Source organism: Rhinopithecus bieti, unplaced genomic scaffold (genome assembly GCF_001698545.2).
Source record: "Rhinopithecus bieti isolate Rb0 unplaced genomic scaffold, ASM169854v2 scaffold_40377, whole genome shotgun sequence".
In the NCBI taxonomy this organism is placed as follows: domain Eukaryota; kingdom Metazoa; phylum Chordata; class Mammalia; order Primates; family Cercopithecidae; genus Rhinopithecus; species Rhinopithecus bieti.
Window position 1 is genome coordinate 865509 of NW_016817076.1, and position 10671 is coordinate 876179.

General features: G+C 33.3%; 1 protein-coding gene across 1 annotated transcript in view; it reads right to left on the minus strand.

The window, feature by feature from the left end:
• The window catches only part of PSMD14 (proteasome 26S subunit, non-ATPase 14), a 106967-nt gene extending 98678 nt beyond the window's left edge, over nucleotides 1-8289 (minus strand). The window contains 2 exon segments of the mRNA XM_017855804.1: nucleotides 5850-5901; nucleotides 8149-8289. Coding sequence (XP_017711293.1) covers nucleotides 5850-5897 — 48 coding nt within the window. The 5' untranslated portion in view covers nucleotides 5898-5901; nucleotides 8149-8289.
• Between the last annotated feature and the right edge of the window lie 2382 nt (nucleotides 8290-10671).

Sequence of the window (10671 nt, forward strand, 5' to 3'; positions counted from 1 at the left end):
CTGAAAAAAAAAAAAGAAAGAAAGAAAGAAAGAAAATCTTCATGAAACTACAACACCTAGGGGAAAAAAGTAAAAACACTAAGTATGGCATTCAAAGCCTTTCATAACCAACCTCAGAGTCCTTTACAAGCTTCTTTTGCCAGTATTTTCTTATGTATTTATTCTCTAGCCTTTTGAATATGCCTTGACACATATTTCAAAATTCAGCTCAAATATCATCTCCTCAATTTAGTCTCATTTTTCCCAAGTTAGTCTTATTTTTCCCAAAAGAAGTTAAACTAACCTCCACTGTACTTACAAATCACATTATTTCCAATAAGCATTAGCTTTCACTGATTCAAAGTAGTTAATGTGTAGTAGGCACTTAAAACATGATTGCTTGTGTGTCTATTATAATGTAAGGCTCTGGATTAGGCATTGATATTCTTGTTCATCTTGGAATTCGTTATAGTATATAATACCTGATACACAGAAACTCCAAATATTGACTTAACAAATTAAAACTGAAGACAAGTTACTAAATGCCACTGTCATTTTGCTGAAGTTCCACCTACTTTCAAGCTTATATTGACTATTTCCAAAGCTAAAATGAACCCAGAGAGAAACCAAAATTTTTTAAAAACTGCAGAATATGCTTTGGCTATTCTCATCTCTTGGGCTCTGTTTCCACTGCTTTTGGAAATCGTTTAGATGCCAAGACCTAGGTGGAGTTTGTTACAAAGACAACGAAGTAGCCAAATTATAGTAATATATGTTTTTAATATAATAATCTCACACCTTTTAGTAATTTCAAGTTTGTAAGTACTTTAACAAAGAAAATCTAAAAATACATTTAAAACATAAAGCTGTTACTTTACAAATTTTAATAGTACTAATAAAACATCTTTATTTCTGCTTCAAACTACTGGTAAGTTAAACTGAAATAGAGGACTGAGGACAAATTTAATTATTTTAGCTTATCACTATTCAAATATTAACTTTTTTTCTTTCTTTTTTTTTTTTTTGAGACATAGTCTCACTCTGTCACCCAGGCTTGAGTGCAGTGGTACAATCTTGGCTCACTGCAACCTCCACCTCCTGGGTTCAAGTGATTCTCCTGCTTCAGCCTCCTAAGTAGCTAGGATTACAGATGTGCACCACCACACTCAGGTGATTTTTGTACTTTTAGTAGAGTTGGGTTTCCCCATGTTGGCCAGGCTAGTCCTGAACTCCTAGCCTTATGTGATCTGCCCCCTTGGTCTCCCAAAGTGCTGAGATTACAGGCGTGAGCCACCAGGCCTGGACAATATTAACATTTTAAAATGTGATATTAAAAAATATAAAACTTAGTTGTTTTGTAGGAATGGATACCATAATGAGAAACAGGAAAAGACAGCACGATAAAAACAAATGGAAGAGAAAGTTTTAAGATAGTAAGTGTGGAATATTGAAGTTTAGTTAAAAGAGAACTAAAAATAGGCCAATAGACTTGGCAGTTTAAAAAATTCCAATACAGTAATACAGGAGTTGGCCAGAATGCATTCTCATGAGAGTGAACAGAAGTAATTAAGTAGATTATGGAGTTTAAGCTATTATTTCAGGAATTCTAGAAATAAATGGAAGAAAAGGTTTTATGGCAGTATATAGTAGAGTTTTCTTTTTTGGATACAGGAGACTTAAACATCTTTGTAGGCAGAGAAAGGAGTCAATGGAGATCTGCAACGTGTCAAGAGAACGAGATCTGAGAACAAGGAAGGAATAGCCTTGGAAAAGAGAAAAGTCACCTCCTATTTAGAGAAAATTAAGAGACTAGAATGAATGGGGACTTCGATTATTTACAAGTTCCTTTTTTACCTACTAGCCCTACTACAACTCCCAAATAAAACAACTAAGGCCAAGTGGCTTCAAAAACAATGAAACATCAGTATCAACTGTGATTATAATACTGATATTCCTATATTACTACTATGAATTCCTCCATTAAAAAACAAACCAGGCCAGGAGCAATGGCTCACATCTGTAATCCAAGCACTTTGGGAGGCTGCAGTGGGCAGATCACTTGAGATCAGGAGTTCAAGACCAGCCCAGCCAACATGGTGAAACCCCGTCTCTACTAAAAATAAAAAAAATTAGCTGTGCGTGGTGGCTCATGCCTGTAATCCCAGCTACTTGTGAGGCTGAGGCAAGAGAATCACTTGTATCCAGGGGGGTGAGACTACAGTGAGCTGAGATCATGCCACTGCACTCCAGACTGGGCAACAAAGCAAGTCTCTGACTCAAAATAATAATAATGATAACATAATCAATTAGCAAATAGAGCAAAGCCCAAAGACCTTTTTACTACTATTGGGTTATATTAAAGGCATTGGGACTCAAGGTGGGATCATGTCTCTTGGAAACGGCACAAAAATCAGTATCAAATAATAGTACAAGAAAATTCAAATGCACAAAATCAGTATCAAATAATAGTACAAGAAAAATTCAAATGAAATATTGAATTGTTTCTACAAATAATAAAGTCAAGGCTGAAAACAAGTCTTTGTTGCAAAATAATCTGGTTTTTATCCTGAGTTTCTGGCACAAAGCCTCAAAAACCCTTGGAGTTTCTTTTGTTATGCTAACACAGTGACTCAGTGCACACCCCTACATAGCTTGAGGATGAGGACTGATCACCATAAAGACCAACGTGGTAAATACAGGGCTAAGACTCTGAGCCAGGCCCATTTCCAAGGAGGGAAGGAAGGATGGAGATTTTGAATTTTGAGTTTGATTACCCAATGATTTAATCAATCAAGTTCATGTATGCCGAGTCCCAATAAAAACTCTGGACACCAAAGCTATACCAGGTGGAGCTCCCTGGCTGGTAAACTCATTGATGTGCAGGGACGGTGACATGCCCTAATTCCATGAAGAGAGGGCACAGGAGCTCTTCATCTCCTCCCAGACCCCATCCTGTGTGTCTTCATTTCACTGGTCCTCCTAATCTGTATTCCTGGATAACAAAACTGTAATAATAAGTGCAGCACTTTCTTGAGTTCTGTCAGTTGTTCTAGTGAATTATCAAACCTGAGGAGGTTGTGAGGAACTCCAAATTTATAGTCAGGTCAAAGTGTCAGTCAGAAGTGTGGATGGCTTGGGGACACAGGAAGTATAGCTGGCATGTGAAGTAAGGGTAGTTCTGTGGAGAAGTGAGCCTTTAACTTGCAGAGTCGGACACTAACCACCAGGTTTGCATCAACCAGGAGTGCAACAGAATGTCTTCAAGACAGTAAAGTAGCAACTGTTTGGAGACTGATATAAAAAAAGTAAGTCTTGGACATTTCTTTCATCAAAGTTAGGTTATTCGTATAGATCATGATTTAAGGTGGCCTATTCACTCATAAAATGTCCATGGTTCTTGTTCTTCAATCAAGGAAATAAAATAACCTTAAGGGACTCTCAATCATATGAGGCCCTTACCTGTTCTGCTCCTGCCTACTGCCACATTTTAAGAGGGCCATCTACAAACTTACCAGCAAGTGACCTGCTCCTTATTTGGGAGGGAATTCTGCCTTTTCCATTAAATGGTAAGATAACATTTCCCACTGATTTCTTGAGAGAAGGGTCAATTTGTATCTCCTTTTCTCTACTACTATTGGTGCCTTGCCTTATCTAATGAAAAGATAGCTATTATCAATCCAAACATCTTTGACTTCTTATTAAAAATAAATAATAGTCTGGGAGTGGCGGCTCACACCTGTAATCCCAGTACTTTGGGAGGCCAAGGCAGGTGGATCACCTGAAGTCAAGGAGTTCAAGACCAGCCTGGCCAACATGGTGAAACTTGGTCTCTACTAAAAATTCAAAACTTAGCCAGGTGCGGTGGTGAACGCGTGTAATCCCAGCTACTCAGGAGGCTGAGGCAGAAGAATCACTTGAACCCAGGAGGCAAAGGGTATAGTGAACCGAGATCATGCCACTGCATTCCAGCCTGGGTGACAGAGCAAGACTCCATCTCAAAAATAATTATAATAAATAATAAACAACATATTCTTATTAGGCAAAAAATACACTTAACATTTCATGTTGCAAAAGTAACATGATAGGTATTTGTCAAATTATTCATGTAACAAGATAAAACAAAATTTTGGAGAAAAAGAAAATTAAACACCTAGTATAGGATAAGGGAGATACCATAAAAATAAGAGTTCCACAAATTATTTCTTTGAGTTTGTCATCTAATTGAGATGAAATGATTCTTAAGCAGATTTTTTAACTTCAAAAAAGAGTACAAACTAAGGACACAATGGCTGATTAATCAGAAACCAATAAGGTTACTGAGAAAACATCAAGTTTTTCACTTGATACAAAGGTTTCAAGTCGCCATTGACATACAATGTAGCTCAATTTGTGGTCAGTAAAACCATTATTTCATGTCCAGGGGTTTTCCAGCATGGATTTCCAAAATGGGTAATTTATTGTATCTATGCTTAAGGAAAGTTATTTTTGTATTTAAATTTGATACAACTTCCCTTAAGAATTCTAAGGCAACATCTTTAACTATAATTTGCAGGTAAATTTGCAGTATCTACACACAACCTCTGCTCACTTCTCACATTTTCACATGCCTGAACATTATTACTACTAATTTCAGAATAAATTAGAGAATTCTAGAAGCTCTCTAGAATGTTTACGAAAGAATGGGAACAGTTCAGGATCAAGTTCAAAGAGGCTTAGGCCTCTTGAGAGAATGAGTTATACAGGTGTTACAAAAATGAAGAATCATGAAGAAATAGGCTAACAGCAAAGAAACATGAGAAATCATCAAAACTAAAAGTAAATGAAAAAACTGAAATCCATCCAAGAATGCAATACAGAATCACAAAAAGATTCCAACTTTCTAAAAGTCATAAACCATGATAGAACTAATCAAACAGTTCTTATGAAAGTTCTTCTAAAACACTGAGAATTTCATGAAGTCTCAAACAAAAACTGCTTCTTATAGTAAACATAGATTACTTTGAAGAAAGATGAAGTCACTGATAGGAATAAAGAAATGTGGGAAAGCTGGAAACTAAAGAGATTTTAAAAGGGACTATAAAAATATTTCCAATATTTGGTCATAAAACAATACATTGCATACATAAAAGTCTTAGGAAGAGAAAAACACATAGTCATTTCTTTTGTTAATTAGTATTAACTCAACGTATGATTGCACAGAGCAAAAGTGTAGAACTCACAAGAGGCAGAAATTCTTGACCTGAAAGCATATAGACTATCCTGAGGCAGAAATCTAGAGGTCATTTGCTCAACAGCAAATGAAACAGGACAAACAATATTAAAACAACTGAAAGCTTATTTATTTCTAAAAAAGATTATAAAAGAAACCATTTATACCAAATTTAAAGGAAAGGAGAGAGATCACTTATTAATCCATCTATATATTATAATTATTAGCAGAAATTTGCCAGTGTTAAGACTGTACATACAAACATTCTATGGGTCAGTTTTCTGGATCTGGCAAACAGGATGACGTGCTTACTTTTTCTTGTGTTACATCTACAGTTTACATTGTAAATTCAGGAAGTTAAGCTATTTTGAGGGGTTTTTTTTTTCCCTAAAAGACAACTTTGATAATCTCACATATCTCAAAATTTTAAACAAAGCAAATAACAGAAAATTCTTATTCCCAGGAGAAAAGTAAACTAAGACAGTAAATGTTTACCACATGTTATCTAGTGTTGCAAGATAGCAAACATCAATAAGGTAAGATTCTTACCATAAAGTTATCCATTAGGTGATTTTCTTGGGGATAATTTCTTTCTCTTTGGATAACTACAAAAGGCTTGTAGTTTACACACAAGGAAATGCTCAAGAGACTATATACTAACCTGGCCTAGTCCAGGCATACCTCCTCCAAGTCTAAGAAGTCTGTCCATATTTCTAGAAAACAGAAACAAAGAAAAAACGTTCCTAAGCACAAAAGTGTTTATTCAATTGCTATCTATATAATTCACTTTCAGTCACTCAGTATGTCAAAATATTGGTGGTAATTACAACACAACATCAGACTTCCTGTTAATTAACACCACATATTAATTCAAGAAGCTGTCTTCCATGCTAATTAACAGACCTTATTTTACTGCTTTGGTTTTGGGTTATCCCCAGTTTTAAAGACAAGCAATCTTAGCATACTTTCAAAACTTTGCTATCATTAAGTTAATTATATTTTCTTATTGTTATCTAATAAAATACCTGAATGCAGAAAAGTGCCTGAAATGCTTATCATATCTATGATTGAATTTCCTTCAATTTGTCCAGAGTGTACAAATAAAATCCTCACTTTTAAATTAAATTTTAACATCCTCATTAGTAAGTTCTGTGCTAATTAACTTACAGCTTGTCAGTTATCATCAAAACTACATGTGAAAGACATTGTGAGCAGATTATGGATCTCTGAATTAGCATCAAAGGCTTTTAAAACTGAACTCATTATACTAAAAGAAATACTATAGTATAAACATTAAACGTATTAAGACAGTGTTCTAGAACCTACACAGATATTTTGTGTTCTTTCAGATGTTGTAGAGATATACGACTTTTCACTAAGGAAATTCAACTGTGCTTCTCAATTATAACTTCAGAGTTAACCAATACAAGGTGGATTTACTATACCAATCTGATTTAGTTTTAATGTTTGGAGTAACTACAGAAGATATTCTTCAAGCTTGAAAACCTCAGAGAAGTAATTAAGAAATATCAAGTGTACTTATATGGTCTTAAATAACAAAAGAAGTAACCAAATTTTAAAATTAATAGCAGTACAACTAAGTAATTTAAAATGACAACAAAGCAATTTTTTCTACTTGAAAATTGCTATGTCCTTAAATAAAATTCCTTTTCCTAAGTGTATGTTTTAGAAAATGGTATTATTACAAATTATATTCTAAATTAAATGCTAAGATTCATTTCATCCTTCATCCATGTTGTTTTACGAGTTCGAATTGCTATATAAACTAAAACTCAATAATGTGCTTTATATATTACCCACCACCAATCACATTTGTTGAATCCTGGTAACAATTTAACAATGTTAATATTGCAAACTTTATTCAAGTCCACATACAGAAAAGAACTTTACTCAAGTGCACATACAGAAAAGAACACAAACGATATAGCCATAGACTCTTCAAAGTGAACACATCCATGTAACCATCACCCAGTTCAAGAAACAGAACATTATCAGCACCTCAGAAACACCACCCAAGCCCCTCTTCCAGTCTATTCTACCCTGAAAAGGTAAAATTCAACTTCCAACAGCAGAGATTAGTTCAGCTGTTTTGAATTTTATATAAACAGAATCATATATTTTTTGTATCTGGACTGTTTCATGTAACATGTTTATGAAACTCACAATTTTAACAATTTCTTTTAAAATGAAAAGGCATATAAGAAAACATGGTAATACAGACAAAATTTCCACTTCACAATCTTAACGCATCCTCCTAATACCAACACTTACAAATAAAATCTCCATCAAATACTCATTGAAATTCCTCAAATCAAATATGGCATTCAACACACAGCACTTTTAAAGGCTGTAAACTGGGTGTGGCGGGGGGAGATCCTGTATATTTTATAATATTAAAGCAATTCTCTAGAATAAGTTACCAAAGAAGAAAAAAATTTCTTTTGGACCATTTCAACCTTACAAACTTAAAGAACCAACAGAAAAAACAAACAACATACAGTATACATTAGAATATATATATTTATTCTAGGCCAAAACTGATTCCCAGCTGTGTTCAGTTTATCTATTCCTCTGTGTAGTTTCTCATGACTTTACACAGACTCCAGATGCTGTGAATATACATGAGTGATGGAAGAAGCAGAAAGAAAGAAAATCTGGCAGGTCAAATTTGTTTCTGTAGCAAAATTAGATGTCGCAGCAAAGAGGAAACATATTTAACAAATTAAAACATTTAAGCTGAGATAACCAGGTTTAATAAAATACTAACATTTGGGAATGAAGTATATTGATATATATTCTAAATCACACCACTTTTCAAAATCTGGTTATCTATCAAACATATTCATAATTTGACATCTGTTAAAATAATACATTTTCATGCTATCTCTCTATCCACCCCTAAAAGAATAATTAAAAGTAAAATACATTTTAAACCTTACCTGGTCAATCAACTACAACTCTTAAGGTGTTAACCTTCAATTTGTTGAGTTTAACAAATTTCTTCTTAAAGAAAGCTCTTGCTAATTCTAGCAGGCACAATTTCCCCAAGTATATTTTATTTTTTCTTTCTCTCCTGAAAAAAGTAAACAAAATAAAATATAATTATTTTGATAATTTAAGGAGAAAAACTTCATACCAAAATCTTTAAAAGAATCAACATTCCTAAAAATGAAGTAGAAATCAAAACTGTTTCTTAATAATCATTTTCTGAGAATACAGAATGATCTACCTTACANAATCTCACATATCTCAAAATTTTAAACAAAGCAAATAACAGAAAATTCTTATTCCCAGGAGAAAAGTAAACTAAGACAGTAAATGTTTACCACATGTTATCTAGTGTTGCAAGATAGCAAACATCAATAAGGTAAGATTCTTACCATAAAGTTATCCATTAGGTGATTTTCTTGGGGATAATTTCTTTCTCTTTGGATAACTACAAAAAGGCTTGTAGTTTACACACAAGGAAATGCTCAAGAGACTATATACTAACCTGGCCTAGTCCAGGCATACCTCCTCCAAGTCTAAGAAGTCTGTCCATATTTCTAGAAAACAGAAACAAAGAAAAAACGTTCCTAAGCACAAAAGTGTTTATTCAATTGCTATCTATATAATTCACTTTCAGTCACTCAGTATGTCAAAAATATTGGTGGTAATTACAACACAACATCAGACTTCCTGTTAATTAACACCACATATTAATTCAAGAAGCTGTCTTCCATGCTAATTAACAGACCTTATTTTACTGCTTTGGTTTTGGGTTATCCCCAGTTTTAAAGACAAGCAATCTTAGCATACTTTCAAAACTTTGCTATCATTAAGTTAATTATATTTTCTTATTGTTATCTAATAAAATACCTGAATGCAGAAAAAGTGCCTGAAATGCTTATCATATCTATGATTGAATTTCCTTCAATTTGTCCAGAGTGTACAAATAAAAATCCTCACTTTTAAATTAAATTTTAACATCCTCATTAGTAAGTTCTGTGCTAATTAACTTACAGCTTGTCAGTTATCATCAAAACTACATGTGAAAGACATTGTGAGCAGATTATGGATCTCTGAATTAGCATCAAAGGCTTTTAAAAACTGAACTCATTATACTAAAAGAAATACTATAGTATAAACATTAAACGTATTAAGACAGTGTTCTAGAACCTACACAGATATTTTGTGTTCTTTCAGATGTTGTAGAGATATACGACTTTTTCACTAAGGAAATTCAACTGTGCTTCTCAATTATAACTTCAGAGTTAACCAATACAAGGTGGATTTACTATACCAATCTGATTTAGTTTTAATGTTTGGAGTAACTACAGAAGATATTCTTCAAGCTTGAAAACCTCAGAGAAGTAATTAAGAAATATCAAGTGTACTTATATGGTCTTAAATAACAAAAAGAAGTAACCAAATTTTTAAAATTAATAGCAGTACAACTAAGTAATTTAAAAATGACAACAAAGCAATTTTTTCTACTTGAAAATTGCTATGTCCTTAAATAAAATTCCTTTTTCCTAAGTGTATGTTTTAGAAAATGGTATTATTACAAATTATATTCTAAATTAAATGCTAAGATTCATTTCATCCTTCATCCATGTTGTTTTACGAGTTCGAATTGCTATATAAACTAAAACTCAATAATGTGCTTTATATATTACCCACCACCAATCACATTTGTTGAATCCTGGTAACAATTTAACAATGTTAATATTGCAAACTTTATTCAAGTCCACATACAGAAAAGAACTTTACTCAAGTGCACATACAGAAAAGAACACAAACGATATAGCCATAGACTCTTCAAAGTGAACACATCCATGTAACCATCACCCAGTTCAAGAAACAGAACATTATCAGCACCTCAGAAACACCACCCAAGCCCCTCTTCCAGTCTATTCTACCCTGAAAAGGTAAAAATTCAACTTCCAACAGCAGAGATTAGTTCAGCTGTTTTTGAATTTTATATAAACAGAATCATATATTTTTTGTATCTGGACTGTTTCATGTAACATGTTTATGAAACTCACAATTTTAACAATTTCTTTTTAAAATGAAAAGGCATATAAGAAAACATGGTAATACAGACAAAATTTCCACTTCACAATCTTAACGCATCCTCCTAATACCAACACTTACAAATAAAATCTCCATCAAATACTCATTGAAATTCCTCAAATCAAATATGGCATTCAACACACAGCACTTTTTAAAGGCTGTAAACTGGGTGTGGCGGGGGGAGATCCTGTATATTTTATAATATTAAAGCAATTCTCTAGAATAAGTTACCAAAGAAGAAAAAAATTTCTTTTGGACCATTTCAACCTTACAAACTTAAAGAACCAACAGAAAAAACAAACAACATACAGTATACATTAGAATATATATATTTATTCTAGGCCAAAACTGATTCCCAGCTGTGTTCAGTTTATCTATTCCTCTGTGTAGTTTCTCATGACTTTACA